This window comes from Vulpes lagopus, chromosome 6 (assembly GCF_018345385.1).
Source record: "Vulpes lagopus strain Blue_001 chromosome 6, ASM1834538v1, whole genome shotgun sequence".
NCBI lineage: Eukaryota > Metazoa > Chordata > Mammalia > Carnivora > Canidae > Vulpes > Vulpes lagopus.
In genome coordinates this window covers 121,399,768-121,416,875 of record NC_054829.1, presented here as the reverse complement: position 1 = coordinate 121,416,875, position 17,108 = coordinate 121,399,768, and the positions used below count along the sequence as shown (strand labels likewise).

At 40.1% G+C, this 17,108-nt stretch overlaps 2 protein-coding genes across 5 annotated transcripts in view; one reads left to right on the top strand and one right to left on the bottom strand.

Moving 5' to 3' along the window:
• The window catches only part of ABHD18 (abhydrolase domain containing 18), a 45,246-nt gene extending 37,989 nt beyond the window's left edge, over window positions 1-7,257 (bottom strand). The window contains exon 1 of the mRNA XM_041758046.1: window positions 7,003-7,257. The gene's annotated coding sequence lies outside the window, so the exon portion shown is untranslated. The remainder of the gene's footprint in view (window positions 1-7,002) is intronic.
• A 33-nt stretch (window positions 7,258-7,290) lies between these two features.
• The window catches only part of MFSD8 (major facilitator superfamily domain containing 8), a 42,525-nt gene continuing 32,707 nt past the window's right edge, over window positions 7,291-17,108 (top strand). The window contains exons 1-2 of one of the 4 annotated variants that reach the window (XM_041758042.1): window positions 7,395-7,538; window positions 16,597-16,688. In XM_041758042.1, the coding sequence (XP_041613976.1) occupies window positions 7,474-7,538; window positions 16,597-16,688 (157 nt within the window). In that variant the 5' untranslated portion in view covers window positions 7,395-7,473. Of the gene's footprint in view, window positions 7,539-12,239; window positions 12,295-16,596; window positions 16,689-17,108 lie in introns of those variants that run through there. The other 3 variants (XM_041758044.1, XM_041758043.1, XM_041758045.1) reach the window with 3 other exon arrangements.

Here is a 17,108-nt window from a genome sequence, read left to right as displayed (position 1 = left end):
CAGAGTGAGGGAGTATGGGGACTTATGGAATCTTTCCTTTTTTGGTAGTCTTAGGAAAATTACCTTAGGTAATTAAGCGTGGGGTGGGGTGGGGTGGGGGAGGGAGAAGGAGAGAGAGAATCTCAAGGAGATTCCCCACTAAGTGTGAAGCCCCATTCAGGGCCTGGTCCCATGACCCTAAGATCATGGCCTGAACAGAAATCAAGAGTGGGACGCTTAACTGACTGAGCCACCCAGATGCCCCAACTAATACCTACTTTTTAAATCTAGAAATCTATAAACTTAGATCTAGTTCTAAAACCTATATCCATTTTTAAAACCCTTTCAAAAATAAATAAATAAATAAATCCCTTTCAAGCAGCTCTTACAAGTGTTGTTTTGGTGCTTAAATGTGTACAATGAGTTTCCCATATATATCCCATTTATGATTATCATAACTTATGAAATATCCTTTTTGTAATGTAACCAATAGTGTGTTCAATCCATATATTAATTTAGTAACACTGTTTTTTTTAGCCTTTCCACCCAGAGTTTTATTTGCTCCATTAATATTTTATTCTATCCTTTATGTATTTTTATGAAACATGACTAACAAATTATTATTTGTGATAACTATTATGACTTTTTCCTTATGCTTTCTCTTGAGATGAATATTACTATTTCATAAGAAAACAGTTTAGTCTACATTTTTCCCTTGAATCCCACAATTTTTGTATTAGAATTGCATTCCAGGAACGCCTGGGTGGCTCAGCAGTTGAGCGTCATTTTTTTTTCTTAAAAAGCAGGTTTATAAAAATCCTTAGGATAGTAGATTAAGAAATGTAATCCTGGAATTTGGTAACATGCATGGAACTTTTTTCACTTTATACTTGTGATCTTGGGTTTCTGATATGGCTTAACTTGTAAGAGAAATTGAAGAGATAGCACGGTATGGTGGAGAGATGCATATTCCATCACAGAGGAATAAAGCTTCCCTAAGTATTTGATACATTCATTCCTGGAATGCAATTTTTTAAAAGATTTTATTTATTTATTCATGAGAGACACAGAGAGAGAGGGGCAGAGACACAGGCAGAGGGAGAAGCAGGCTCCATGCAGGGAGCCTGATGTAGGATTGGATCCTGGAACTCTGGGATCATGTCCTGAGCCAAAGGCAGATGCTCAACTGCTGAGCCACCTAGGTGTCTCAAGATATTTTAAATAATACACCTAGTTGTAGGGAATAACGATCTGAAAATGAAAAAAAAGCTAAGGAATATTTTTAAAAATAATTTGTACTAAGTGTATCTTATTACAAAATGATATCTTGTAGAATTCTGCATGGGAAAATACTAATTAATGATATAAACATAAACCTTGTGTCTGTTGTTAACAGGTTTAAAAATAGTATCTCAAAAGAACAATGTTATAAATAGAATAGAGGAGAGATGCCTAAGTGGCTTAGCGATTAAACGTCTGCCTTTATTGAGGAAATTCAAAATCTAATAATAATAACTAATGTTTTGTAATATAGGTCTAGAAATGAGAAAAGTGAAACTTTTTTCTTGGGATTTTGTGTAATGGGGGTTCCAAGTTAGTGCCCTTATAACCAAATTGGATGAATGGATAAGTAAAATGTGGTGTAAACATACAATGGAATATTATTCAGCCTTAAAAAGGAATGAAATTCTAACATATGCTACAGTGTGGAAGAACCTTGAGGACATTATGCTAAGTGAAACAAGCCAGTCACACAAAGACAAATACTGTATGAGTCTATTTATATGAGGTACCTAGAATAGCCAGATTCATAAACAGAAAGCAGAAACCAGAATCCCCAGGGGCTGAGGGGATGGGGAAAGGGGACAAGTATTATCTAATGTGTAGAGAGTTTCAGTTTTGCAAGATGAAGACTTCTATAGATGAGTGGTGGTAATGTTTGCACAACACTATGAATGAATTTAATACCACTTAACTGTACACTTAAAAATGGTTAAGATGGTAAATTTATATGACATATATTTTACCACAATAAAAAAAAAGGCAATTTAGAAACTGGAGTTAATTTGATAATCTCCAAATTCTTCAGAAGTTAATTGATACTTTCTTTCCCTCTTGATAACTTTCTCAGTAAGCATAAGTAGTTCATTATCCTACTGATCTAAGAACAGATTCAAAGCATGTATTGTTCTCTTCATAAAAATGCCAGGCCATGATTTAAATATTTGAAGGCCTCATTAATGCTTTTAAATAGAAATTTGAAGAACAGATCTCTTTAACTGGTTTCCCTAACCTCTCACTTCCTTTTCTTGAGGATTACTTTCCAAGAACCCAGCCTACCTGGGTTTTCTGCTTTAGGGTCTCATCTAGCTTCAATCAAAGTATCAGTTGGGCTGTGTTCTCATCTGTAAGCTTGAGGGGGGAAAACTTGCTTACAAGCTCACTCAGCTTTTCTTCACAGCTACAGGGCTGCAAGTGTCAGTATTTTGCTATTTGTCACCCAGAGGCCAACCTCAGCTCCTAGGGGCTATCCATGGTTCCCTACCATGTGGCTCTCTTCGTAGGCAGTTCACAAAAAAGCAGCTTACCTCTCAAGGCCACCAGGAGAGTGAGACTGAGTATGCTAGCAAGGCAAAGTCTAATATAACCTAATGTAACTATGGGAGTGTCATACTATTAACTTTACCATATAACATATCATCATCATGGGCCATTTATTTTCTCTATAATGGCTGGAAAGGGATGGGGGCTGATGTCTTCCTTTGCAACATGTACAGCTTCAACAGCAAAAAGCAGATTCCATATTCGCATTAAAAAAAATCCCCCCCCCAAAAAAACCCAAACTCCAAAACTCATATTTACAGTAAGAAGAAAACTCCTCATGAGACATCCTATTTTTCTGAGAAGAATATTCTTCTCAGTTGGTAAACAAAGACAAATAAATATACAAAAGTAAAAAGTTCAAGGGAAGCAGGAAAGGACCTGAGAACAATGAACTCTTCAAATACTTTCTAAAGTACCATGTTTATTATATGTCTAAGTTGTTTAGTCATTTCTAATTTTCAATCCTATACCAGAAAAGCTTTCCAAATCACTTTAATTCCATATAATATAGGCTACAACAGTCAGCATTCAAAATCTAGAGCCAGTACATTCCTTGCTATATTTACCTGCAATAAACGACTGGCCAATTAAGTTATAGAAAACAAATCAAATACACACATAACTTGCTATAAGTTTGGTTATGGAGTTTAGGATTACAAAGAACTTCTTAAATCCCATTTCAGTCCCAAGAATAATATTAACAACCAGGTTTTCTGGAACGTTCTAAACACATAAGTCTTCTGGGTAGGGCTAACTGCTATCCAGTGTCATCATGATAACCTAAGTCTAGGGTAAAGATAACTTTAGTTCACCAGAGAGAGGCACCATCTAGATCCACATAAGATACTTAAAGCCTCTATATCAGGCTGGATTGACACCAGTGAGCTTCTGCAGAGACAGGATCCATTTTTGAAGTATATATCAAGCCAAACGGACACAACTGTCATCTATGTTTTAATATAGCCAGTGCAAAAGGAAAAATCGAAGTACTTCTACAAAAATAAACTTCTACAAAAATAGAAGTTCTACTGCAATGCTAAGGAATGAAAAGCCTTTCCTAGAAATGAGCTCTATTATTGAAGCAGCACTCAGTGTCTACATAGTACTTACAGTGCCATATACTACTTTTATCTCCTATTACTCTAATTGTTTTTTAAAGATTTTTATTTATTATTCATGAGAAACACAGAAAGAGAGAGGCAGAGTCACAGAGGGAGAAGCAGGCTCCATGCAGGGAGCCTGATGTGGGACTTGATCCTGGGACCACGATCACGCCCTGAGCCAAAGGCAGATGCTCAACTGCTGAGCCACGCAGGTATCCCTATCATTCTAATTCTTAAGCATTTAAACAATGAAATCCTGATTTTTTTCCTGGATTTTTATCTTCATAAAGTTGACACATAAATAGGAAGTTTATTTGCTCAGTTGTTTTGAGAGGTGGATATCTAAGAAGTCATGGAAGGAAATTCAACAGGTGGATTGTTTCATATCCTATGTGAAACATTCAGCAAATAATCTAATCTCTCTTCAAATTTAGCTCTACTTTTCTATGGGCTTTTTTTTTTTAAATTTTTTATTTATTTATGATAGTCACAGAGAGAGAGAGAGAGGCAGAGACACAGGCGGAGGGAGAAGCAGGCTCCATGCACCGGGAGCCCGATGTGGGATTCGATCCCGGGTCTCCAGGATCGCGCCCTGGGCCAAAGGCAGGTGCCAAACCGCTGCGCCACCCAGGGATCCCCTCTATGGGCTTTAAAGAAAGTAATTAAGAGTCTTAAAATATTTTTAAAATATTTCTTTGGGTGCACTGTTCCTAAAAAATGATTTTTTTCTTCTTTTTTTTTTCCTATGGTACAATACACAGAGCTTACTTAGATTTCACCAGTTCTACACACACTCATTCCATGTACTTTTGTGGTCTAAAGTCATCACTTGGAGGTAGCAATGGAAAATAGCAGTGTCAGAAGACCTGGGTTTCTTCACTAGCTATGTGACCTTGAATGCCACCTTAATTTACAAAACGGGAATAATATCTGGCCTACTATACACACACAGTAGCAAATTATTCAATTTACATAAAAATTGATCACTTGTTTTGATATATTTTAAGAGATACAGGAAAAGATTCTTCTTAAAATTATTTTTATAGGAAGGCTGTTGGCGAAAAAGCACCCGCTTTACAGTCAGGAGTCCTATGTTTCTTGGATTCTAGCTCTGTTACTTACTAGCAGTGTGACCCTAGGAAAATTAACTACTCTTCATGCTCTCACTTTCCTTGTATGCTTGACAGAATCCTAACACAGAAGATTGTTGTAAGGATTTTTTTTTTTTTAATTTTTTTTTTATTTATTTATGATAGTCACAGAGAGAGAGAGAGAGAGAGAGGCAGAGACACAGGCGGAGGGAGAAGCAGGCTCCATGCACTGGGAGCCCGATGTGGGATTCGATCCCGGGTCTCCAGGATCGCGCCCTGGGCCAAAGGCAGGCGCCAAACCACTGCGCCACCCAGGGATCCCTGTTGTAAGGATTAAATGAGGTAAATCAATAAGCACTCACTCAACATATATTCATCTAGCAATTATTCTTCTTGGTGCAATATTGGTTAAAAGTTCCTTTGTGGGGATGCCTGGGTAGCTCAGTGGTTGAGGATCTGCCTTCCGCTCAGGCCAGGATCCCTGAGTCCCAGGATCAAGTCCTGCATCCGGCTACCAGCAGAGAGCCTGCTTCTCCCTCTGCCTGTGTCTCTAACTCTCTCTCTGTGTGTGTCTCTCATGAATAAATGAATAAAACCTTAAAAAAAAAAGTTCCTTTATGAAATACACACATACACAGTGCTAGATTTCAGGGATTAAAAAAGAGGTCACTGATACATTAAAGCAACGTTATGGCAAACACACACACACACACACACACACACAATGTTTTTTTACCAATATACCCTCTTGGAACCAGTCATGGGAATCTGGTAAATTCTTGGAGCTGTCACAAACAAATTTACAAGACTGAATCCAAGCACAAAGTATCAGGTCTGGATTCAGAAAACAGTTCTGGGGACAACTGGGTGGCTCAGCGGTTTAGTGCCTGCCTTTGGCCCAGAACTTTGATCCTGGAGAACTGGGATCTAGTCCCACATCAGGCTCCCTGCATGGAGCCTGTTTCTCCCTCTGTGTCTCTGCTTCTCTCTCTCTCTCTCTCTCTCTCTGTCTCTCATGAATAAATAAATAAATCTAAATAAAAAAAAAAGAAAAGAAAACAGTTCTGAACTAAGAGGAAACACATTTCAAATTTAGCTGCTCACCAGTGGAATACGCCTGCTAGGATAAACACAGGAAGGTCACAAACAAGACAAAAGTCAAAAGTCATGGCCTATATACCACAGAACAGATAACTAATATAGGGCCTGGCACAGGGAAGCTGCTTATAAATATTGGTCGAATTAACCGAACTGAGTCCCAATTCTGCCACTTTCACACCAAGCGGCTCTGGGTAATATTTCTCTGAACCTTAGTTTTCTATAAAACAGAAACGTGTCTGCTCTACCTATCTCACAGGACCAGTTGTAATCAAATGAAATCACATGAGAGTGTATCAGTCCTAATAAAACAATAATCATGACACACATAATGACCACTGCTACCAATCAGCTTACAAGCCTACTCGCCGAAGATGTTAATTTAATATGTAAGCACCAGGAAAGAGACTGCATCAAGATCTACTGAAACACCCGTGCTTTCTAAAAATGTCATCTTTGGGCAGCCCGGGTGACCCAGCGGTTGAGCGTCTGCCTTCAGCCCAGGGCCTGATCCTGGAGACCCGGAATCGAGTCCCCCGTCGGGCTCCCTGCATGGAGCCTGCTTCTCCCTCTGCCTGTGTCTCTGCCTCTCTCTCTCTCTCTGTGTCTCTCATGAATAAATAAATAAAATCTTAAAAAAAAAAATAAAATAAAATAAAAATGTCATTTTTATGATGAAAGGAGCCGGTCACTGCTACACCGAGGCTGGGCCTTTTCCAACCCCCAGGTTACAACAGCGGGGTCTGCGGAGTGCATGCATCTTGCAAGACTGAAAATCGCCCAGTCCGCGCAGGCGGCGGGGAGATGCCGACCTGAGGATCGGCAGATTGGAAAGAGCTGGACCCCCACCTGCACAGCCCCCACGCAGGCCCCAACGAGGCACTACCTTTGCATTTAGCAGCGCGAGACAACGACAGCGCCGAGACCACTGCACCTTCCACGGGGGGTAAGAGACCGCCCGCCCGCCGGCCTCCCCCGGGGCGGCCACAGCGCGCCCTGCAGCCCCGCCTCGTGCGGGGCCGGGACCCCGCGCCTGCCGCCGAGCCCGCGCCTCCAGTGCCTGCCTCCCGGCACGTAGGCAGCGCGCAGGGGCTCGGGAGCGCGGCCCGGACCTGCTGCGTACTCACTGGCCGAGCCGAGGGCGCCCGCTGTCCAGCCGCCGAGCCTCCTGGAACCGCCGCTCCCCTGGCTCCCGGGACTCGCTTTCCCTCGGAGCCCCAGCTGCAGCGACAGCAGCCTCTCCAGGAACGCGGGAGCCTAAGGGCGCAGACAGCCGAGGCTGGGGAGGCGCGGGAGCCGTTTCGTCACGCCCCGAACCCTCCCGGGCCGTCGCGCACACGGTCCCAGGCGCCGAGACACCCGCCGGCCCGAGGAGAGCGAGGACGCAGGGCCCCGCCCCCGGCCTCTTCCCGCCCTGCGCCGTCGGGCCTCCCACGGGACTGAGTCTCTGCCCCGCCTCCCTCGCCCCGCCCACTCCGAAATGCCGGGCACGCACGCGCACTCGCGCGCTCGCTCTGACAGCTTCGGCCGAGGGGAACGCGAGGGAGCAGGAGGTGTCGCGAGAGTTGGCCTCACACCGCGTCGGGGGCGGCGGCACCATGGCGAGCCTGGGGATGGAGGCCGAGCAGGAGCCGCTCTTAGGCGACCGCACACCCGGAAGCAGGTGAGCGGATGTTGGAGGAAGGCCCCCTCACCTCCCTGCACTGTTGGGGCTGGCCCCTCGTCCGGCGTCAGCCTCGCTGGGGGGACGTGGGCTGGGCGGCCGGTTGCGCGCGATCCGGCGGTGGCTCCCGCCGCGGAGGCGATAAGTCCGACGGCGCGGCGAGCCCCGGGCCCTGGGGCAGGCGTGACCGACGTTCAGACGCGCCCCCGGCCCGGCGCCCGCTGCCCTCCGCGTTCCCTGCCCCCCTGGAGCTCCTCGCTGCGCGCGTTTCACCGAGGTTCCGAGATGATGCTTTTAAGTGGATACTTGAAGATACTCCTCTCCGTCTTGGCTAAACTGCGCGATGACTTTTGATACTTTGTTAGCAGGTCAACCTGTACGAAACGGGCACACCTTTCCCCTTTGCCAAGTACATTGACTTAATTTCTCAGAGTTTAGGTTCGACTCCTAATCCTGGTTGTTTTGGGCCTACTTTATGGACAGTAATTTGTTACAGTTTGTCTCACTACGCAATGAAGTATCTATTTTTTTTTTTTTGTCTTTAGGAAAACGGGACTATTTTCTTTGAAACGTAATTTGTCAAATTAATTGATACACATTAAACTGTCGACGACCATGTTAAGTTTTGCACATTTGTCTTTTAAGCACCGAGCTTTTATTTTAACCACTTTGTTTGAAACTCCCTGGGCGCTGTGTGTCTCTGGTCCCTGATTTACTAGACGGACTATATGTCTTGCAATTTAAAAAAAAAAAATTTTTTTAATATTTTATTTAGCACCGAGCTTTTATTTTTTATTTTTTATTTTTTATTTATTTATTTTTTTTTACCGAGCTTTTATTTTAACCACTTTGTTTGAAACTCCCTGGGCGCTGTGTCTTTGGTCCCTGATTTACTAGACGGACTATATGTCTTGCAATTAAAAAAATTTTTTTTGAATATTTTATTTATGTATTCATGACAGAAAGAGAAAGAGAGAGAGGCAGAGACACAGGCAGAGGGAGAAGCAGGCTCCATACAGGGAGCCCAACGTGGGACTGGATCCTGGGTGTCCAGGGTCACGCCCTGGGCTGCAGGCAGTGCCAAACCGCTGGGCCACCGGGACTGCCCTGTCTTGCAATTTTATCTACACTTTACTTGCAGATCAATATGGTTATTACCAGTGCTGAAATATGTCAAAATAGAACGATGTCCTCAGGGCCCTATTGAGACATCTTGGACTATTTGCTTCTATACTAGTTTATTTTACACTATTTTCTTACGAGTTTATTCTACACTTGCTACACGTTTAACGTTTTATGTCTGCTTTTTAGTTTTTCTACCTGTTCTGTTGCCGGCAGACTCTTCCTCAACATATTTTTGTTACCTGTTGACGACACCAGTTTTTGTTCCTGTCGGCACCGTCTCTTCTCCCAACTTTGAGACTTGTAGTTTGCTGCTGTTTTGAAAACCATATCCAAGCTTAATAGAATTATGTCCAGTTAGAACATGGAAGCTATGACTAAGGGCTAACCTGCTCTCTTATTAGTCAGGTGCATGTGCTTCAGGGCATACACTTTGTGACATTTGGATTTATCAAAGTTTTTGCTTCTACCTGATTCTTGGCTGTTTTTCCCATAGATTCAGGATCCTTGAGTTAATAGATATGGTCTCATAGTATATATTCTACAACTGTGTCCAAGGAAATCTGCTTTAAAACAGTGAATTTTTCTTGTTCTTATGTACTCCTATGCTTCATTTATTTTTTTTTCTAAATATTTATTTATTTATTCATGAGAGACAGAGAGAGAGAGGAAGAGACACAGGCAGAGGGAGAAGCAGGCTCCATGCAGGGACCCAGATGCAGGACTTGATCCCGGGACTCCAGGACCAAGCCCTGGACCAAAGGCAGGTGCTAAACTGCTGAGCCACCCAGGGAACCCCCTCATGATTCAACTATATCTGAGTGAGTGATTGAGGTTCATTAGGGTGCATCTGAATTCACATGTTCTGTCCAAAAATAAAATAGTTGATTGAGGTTCTAGATTGAGCATTTTAAAAAATAGGATATATTTTAAGAATAATTCAATAAGTATACTAACTTTTAAAACATAGATTCCCTAGTAAAATGAACATATGTATTACTAACTGTCAAGCCCTGCTGGTTTTGAGTAAATTGTAGACACTTCAGCCCAGTTCACCATCAACTTTTCCTCACTAAGAAGGTTAGGTTTATTTTTTATTTTTATTTTTTGAATTCTACCAAACATTTTTAATTAATTAATTTTAAAGATTTTATTTATTCATGAGAGAACACAGAAAGAGAGAGAGGCAGAGACACAGGCAGAGAAAGAAGCAGGCTCTAAGCAGGGAGCCCCATGTGGGACTCAATCCCAGGTCTCCAGGATCACGCCCTGGGCCAAAGGCAGACACCCAATTGTTAAGCCACCCAGGCGTCCCCAAACATTTTTAAAAATTCAGTTTGCCAACGTATGGTATAACACCCAATGCTCATCACATCATGTGCCCTCCTTAATGCCCATCACGCAGTTCCCCATCCCCCCAGCCACTTCCCTTTCCACAACCCTTTGTTTCCCAGAGTCAGGAGTCTCTCGTGGTTTGTCTTCCTCTCTAATTTTCCCCTTGGTTTCCCCTCCCCCTTATAGTCCCTTTCAGTATTTCTTACATTCCACATAAGAGTGAAACCATATGATAATTGTCTTTCTCCAATTGACTTACTTCGCTCAGCATAATACCCTCCAGTTCCATCCACTTTGAAGCAAATGGTGGGTATTTGTCCTTTCTAATAGCTGAGTAATATTCCATTGTATATATAGACAACTGCTCTATCCATTCATCTGTTGAACGTCTCGGTTTCTTCCTGTAGTTTACCTATTGTGGGCATTGCTGCTATAAACACTGGGGTGCAGGTGTCCCATCATTTCACTAGGGTATTTATATTTTTAGCTTCTTGAGGAACCTCCACACTTTTCCAGAGTGGCTGCGCTATTTTGCATTCTCACTAACAGTGTAAGAGGGTCCTCCACATCCTGGCCAACATTTGTTTCCGGTCGTATTAATTTTAGCCATTCTCACTGGTGTAAAGTGGCATCTCATTGTGGTTTTGATTTGTATTTCCCCGATGACAAGTGATATGAAGCATTTTTTCATGTGCCTGTTGGCCATATGTAGGTCTTTGGAGAAATGTCTGTTCATGTTGTCTGTCCATTTCGTGGTTGGACTGTTTGTTTTTTGGGTGTTGAGTTTGATAAGTTCTTTATAGATCTTGGATACTAGTCCTTTATCTGATATGTCATTTGCAAATATCTTCTCCCATTCTGTAGGTTTCCTTTTAGTTTTGTTGACTGTTTCCTTTTTATCTTGATGAAGTCCCAATAGTTCATTTTTGCCTTTGTTTCCCTTGTCTTAGGGGACATGTCTAGTAAGAAGTTGTTGCAGCTGTGGTCATAGAGGTTGCTGCCTGTGTTCTTCTCTAGGATTTTGATGGATTCCTGTTTCACATTTAGATCTTTCATCTATTTTGAGTTTATCTTTGTGTATGGTGTAAGAGAATGGTCTAGTTTCATTCTTCTGCATGTGGCTGTCCAATTTTCCCACATTATTTATTGAAGAGACTGTCTTTTTTCCAGTGGATATGTTTTCCTGCTTTGTCGAAGATTAGTTGTAAGGTTAGTTTTAATTTACTGGTCTGGGGAGTCCTCAGTGGTCTCCACTTACCCCATTTATAGTGTTTAAGAGAACAAGGGGTTACCAAACTTTTTCTGTAAAGGCCCATGTGGTAAATATGTTAGACTGCAGGATGTGAGGCAGAATCAAAGATACTATATAGGTACTTAGATAACAAGAAAGAAAACAAAGTCTCACAAAATTTTTTGGTAATGAAATTTAAAATATAATAAATGAATAAATTTTTTTGCAATACAAATCCATGATAGGAATACCATTCCTTTTTTAGGGGTGGCATTTTGCTTAACTAGAGTTAAGGGCCGATGTTTTTGGGGCATCTGGGCGGCTTAGTTGGTTAAGCAGCTGCCTTTGGTTCGAGCCATGATCCCCGGGTCCTGCTCCACAGGGAGCCTGCTTCTCCCCCTCCCTTTGCTGTTCCCCCTGATTGTGTTCTCTGGCTTGCTCTCTCTGTCAAATAAATAAAATAAAAATCTTTTTTTTTTTTAAAGTTGATTTCTATTAAGTTGCTCACAAATATTCGTTTGTAAAAACTATTCTTCAGTAGAAACTGGTGATCTAGAAACAGGTGATAGGTTGGATTTGGACTAAAGACTATAGTTTGCTGATCCTTCTTTTAGAATATCCTAAAATGTTAACAGGTGCTTAGAATTTTTCTTTGCAACTCTAGCCTAATTTCTGTAATACAGATATTACTAAGCCTTCTGGTCTTATAGAACATATCCTTATAGAACATTCTCAATTTATTTTTATCTTCTAAATTCTGTACTGTAATACCATTACACTATTTTGTCAATGAGCACACATCCTTTAATCTTCTTTGAATATGGGTTCATTTGCTCTTCAGTAGTTCACAAATGCTCTCGCTGGTAAATATGTTTTTTTTGTTTTTGTTTTTAAGATTTTATTTACTTATTCATGAGAGAAACACAGAGAGAGGCAGAGACAGAGGCAGAGGGAGAAGCAGGCTCCATGCAGGGAGCCTGATGCGGAACTTGATCCCAGGACCCCGGGATCACATCCTGAGCCAAAGGCAGACGCTCACCCACTGAGCCACCCACGCGTCCCTCTCTGGTAAATATGTAATTTTATTTTTCCCTCAGTAAATCCAGAGTCATTTTTTTGAAAATAAAGTACTGCTGTTTACCCAAGGCTCCTTGTATTAAATAATAATCTATTGAACCTAAATTTGGCACTTTTTACTTATTCCTGTTAAATTTTATCTATTTTATTTTGGTGATCAATTCACTCCAGTATTTCATGTATTCTTCCTAGTTTTTAAGTTACAGCTTTGACAAATTGTCTTGGAAGTTCAGCATTCCTTCTTATGCCTTTGTGATACAAGAAAGAAACCTTCAGAAAGTCAGCCTTAGCCATGTGACATGGTTGGTTGAATCATCACAGTTAAGAAAAATATAATAAAAATGGTAATGGGGCACCTGGGTAGCTCAGTCGGTTAAGCCTCCAACTCTTGATTTCAGTTCAGGCCATGATCTCAAGTTGGTTAGATCAAGTCCCCTGTCAGATTCCATGCTCAGCGCAGGGTTGGCTTCTCTTTCTCCTTTGGCCCCTCCCCCCACTCACACTCTTTCTAAAATAAATAAATCTTTTTTAAAAAATGGTAACTTGACTGAGGGACAGTTATATCCTCCTATGTTCCTATTCTCTCCAGCAGAATAGAAAGATGCACTTCTTCACCAGGCTTATACTTTTTGAATTAAAAAAAAGTAAAAAGTAAAATTATTTCAAAAAGTTTCAAGTCCATAGAAAAGTTGAAAAAAGAGTACAATGAATACCTGTATACCCTATCACTGTTAGCCTTTACCATGCTGCTCAAATCTCTTTCTATATGCACATACACCCACATATACCTTTTTGCCAAACTTCCCAAAAGTAGTTTGCGGGTATTATGACACTTTATCCCAAGTATTTCAGTCATTTTCTTCTTTTATTTAAGATTTATTTTTAGAGGGTGCGCACATTCTTGCAATGAGAGAGGGAGAGAGAGAAGCAGACTCCCCACTGAGTGCAGAGCCTGACCTCACAATCCTGAGATCATGACCTGAGCTGAAACCCAAGAGTCCACTTCTTCACCACCTGAGCCACCTAGGTGCCCCTGCAGCCTACATCTTCTCAAAGCAAAAACATTCCTTTACACAACTATGTCACTGTAACTATAGCTAAAAATACAATACTAATTCAAAATATCATGCAATATGTAGTCTATACTCAAGTTTTTTTCAGTTCCAAAAATATACTTTATAGCTATTAAAAAAAAGACAATAACAGGATTTAGGGACACCTGGGTGGCTCAGTCAGTTAAGCATCTGAATCTTGATTTCAGCTCAGGTCATGATCTCTGGGAAATAAGCTTAGGTGATGATCTTGGATGATGGGATTGAACTCCACATCAGTCTGCAAGCTCAGCAGAGAGTCTGCTTGAGATTCTCTCTCTCTCCCTCTCCCCCTTATCCCACTCATGTTCACTCTCTATCACTCTCTCTCAAATAAATCTTTTTTTAAAAAAAAACGGAATCCAATTAATGGTCATGCACTGATTTTTATATCTTTTTAAGACTCTCCCAATCTATAACTGTCCCCTGATTTTTTATCTCTGTTGTTTCCAACATTGAATCCTTTGATAATTCTAGGTCAGTTTCTTTCTTTCTTTCTTTCTTTCTTTCTTTCTTTCTTTCTTTCTTTCTTTCTTTCTTTTTTTTCCCCTAGGTTAGTTTCTGTAGAACATCTCACATTCTGGATTTTTGGCATGTTTCTTTTTTTTTTTTTTTTTTAAGATTTTATTTATTTATTCATGACAGAGAGAGAGAGAGAGAGGCAGACACGGGCAGAGGGAGAAGCAGGCTCCATGCAGGGAGCTCAAAGTGAGACTTGATCCCAGGTCTCCAGGATCACACCTCGGGCTGAAGGTGACACTCAACTGCTGAGCCACTGGGGCTGCCCAGCATGTTTCTTTTTTAATAGATCAGATATTTCTGGCAAGAACATCCCATGGGTTATGTTGAGAATATCCTAATATATTAACATTAGGAGGCATCAAATATCCAACCATCCCACTATTGAGGATGCCAGTGACCACTTGGTTAAGAGGGTGACTGCTGTATCTCTCAGTTACAAAGCCTTATTTTCTATTTTGTGGTTACTAAGTAGACAGTGGGGTGATACTTTAAGACCCTGTGACTATTCTGTCCTCAACAACTTTTCAACCAGTTGTTTTAGGATCCATCAGTTATCCTTTCTTTCATATATTATTACATGGAGAGTAGTGATTAAATAGCATTTTTCTAATTCTGTCATCCTTTCAATATTTAATAGCTATCATTGAAAGAAGAAAGATTTTTGACTGAGCTCCAAATCAAGTTGAAATTAAACATTTTTATTATATTTTTTTCAGAATCAAATTATTTACTTCACTTGATTCCCTAACCTAGATAAGATATGAGCAAAATAGTTATTTGAAATTTTTAGGCTTATTTTAATGATTGTTTTTATTAGTGATGGTCAGTTTAATTTCTGATATCCAGGAAATAATAATGGTTTCATTAAAAATATAATACCCAATGCTGGAAAGTGATACCAGAATCCAGTGCTGCAGGATTGAATAATGGGTACCTTTTGCTGATACGTAATTATCTATCTTATGTTCCAGATTCCAATATATTGATTTCCAAATAGATGGTCCCTGACTTATGATGGCTTAACTTATGATTTTTCAACTGTACAATGGTGCCAAAGAACCATACTTCAGATCTTGAATTTTGATCTCTTCCTGGCCTAGTGATGTGTGGTAGGCTACTCTCTTGTAGTGCTAGACAGCGAGCTGCTGCTCCCAGTCACTTGATCACCAATATAACCAACTTAAACACTTACAGCCATTCTATACCCATACAACCATTGTGTTTCTCACTTTTAGTACAGTATTTTATAAATTACATGAGATATTCAATACTTTGTTATAAAATAGTCTTTGTTTAGATGATTTTTCCTAACTGGGCTGATGTCTGTGTTCTGAGCATGTTTAAGGCAGGCTAATTTAAGGTATTATGTTCAGTAGGTTAGGTATATTAAATACTTTTCCAAAAAAAGAAAAAAAGAAAATAAATAAATGCTTTTCCAACTTAATGTATTTCCAATTTATAATGGGTTTATTGGGTGGTAACCCCATTGTAAATTAAGGAAGATCAGCATGGGTATTTGGGGTTCTGGTTATTAGAGGGGGAGAGGGCTGGAGGGGCAGAGGTAAAGGGAAAGGGAGAATCTGAGGTAGGTTCCATGCCCAGTGCAGAGCCCAGTGAGGAGTCCCACTTGGGGCTCAACCTCACAACCCTGATGTCATGACCTGAGCTGAAACCAAGAGTTGGTTGCCTAACCTACTGAGCTACCCAGGCACATCTGGGGTTCTTCTGTTTTTCAAAAGTGCTATATTATGGTGAAAAGTCTATTTTCATGGAATGGAATATATAATATTAGAAACTTTATATTTATTATATTCACAACTAATATGCCTGGCACATAGTAGATCTAATTAATGTTATCTTCTTCCTTAGCACTCTACCACACCCAATCACATCACTTTTGAAAAAAAAAGTTTCTTTTCTGAAGACTAATTTGACAACCGTAAGGTCTATTTTAGAAAATAGCTTCGGAACATAAGAAGACATTCTGTCTGTTGTGCTTATATTATTTGAAAATATAAGGCTCATAGTAAGGTAGATTTATTAACTCTTTCTGTATGTGAATGTGAAAATGCAATGAATCCATACACACCCTCATGTATTACCTAACTGAAGGAGGATAGAGCTTATCTGGTAACCCATGTTGGAGCAAAGGCAAGAATGTCTTAGGGCTCAGAATGTCTTAGGTCACAACAGACTTTTCTGGTGTCACTTCTACATTAATTTTGCTTAAAGTACCCAGCCAAAATAGCTTCCTGCAGCAAAGTCAATTTACTGTTGTCATATAGAACCTGTCTACTAATGACATAATTATTTTTTAATATGTAATAGCTGTATATCCCATCCACAGGAGATCTAATTGTTGTAGCTAGTTTGACTTATTTTGATATACTTTATTTATTTTGTCAGTTTGACAAATTTCAACACTCAATTTGTAGCAGGTCAATGATAGCCAAGTAATTGTTTGACAGAATGTTATACCCTTTTAAACTACATCATGTCTCCTAAGTTTCTATGTGTAATGATATGTTAATATAATCCATGGAAATTGAAAGAAAAATTGCTTATTCATAGATAATTAGTATAGTAAAAACCAATATTAGTAAATTATACCTCTGTTGTATCTTCTTTATTACTTTAGGAGAGAAAAAATAAAATACTACTTTTTCTTATTTAATCCTAGAGAATGGGATATTATAGAAACTGAAGAGCATTATAAGAGCCGATGGAGATCTATTAGGATTCTATATCTTACTATGTTTCTTAGCAGTGTAGGTAAGTATTAGAAATTATATATAATCTTAAAAATTCAAATAAAGTATCTTATTTTAGTGTCACTTAATTTTTTTTTATTTTGGTAAAAATCACATAATCTAAAATTTTCCATCCTAACCATTTTTAAGATCAGAAGTGTTACATTTGTCTACATGATTATATAACCTATCTCCAGAGTTTTTCATCTTGCAAACCTAAAACTCTGTACCATTAAACAACTCATTTGCCCTTTCTCCCATGTCCTGGCAACCACCATTCTTTCTGTATCTACTTCATATAAATGGAATCATACAGTATTTTTTCTTTTTGTAACTTGCTTATTTTATTATCCTATTCTCAAGGTTCATCCATGTTATAGGATGAGTCAGAATTTCTTAAGGCTGAATGTGGTGGGGAAGAAAATCTTTTCTTCTACTTTCT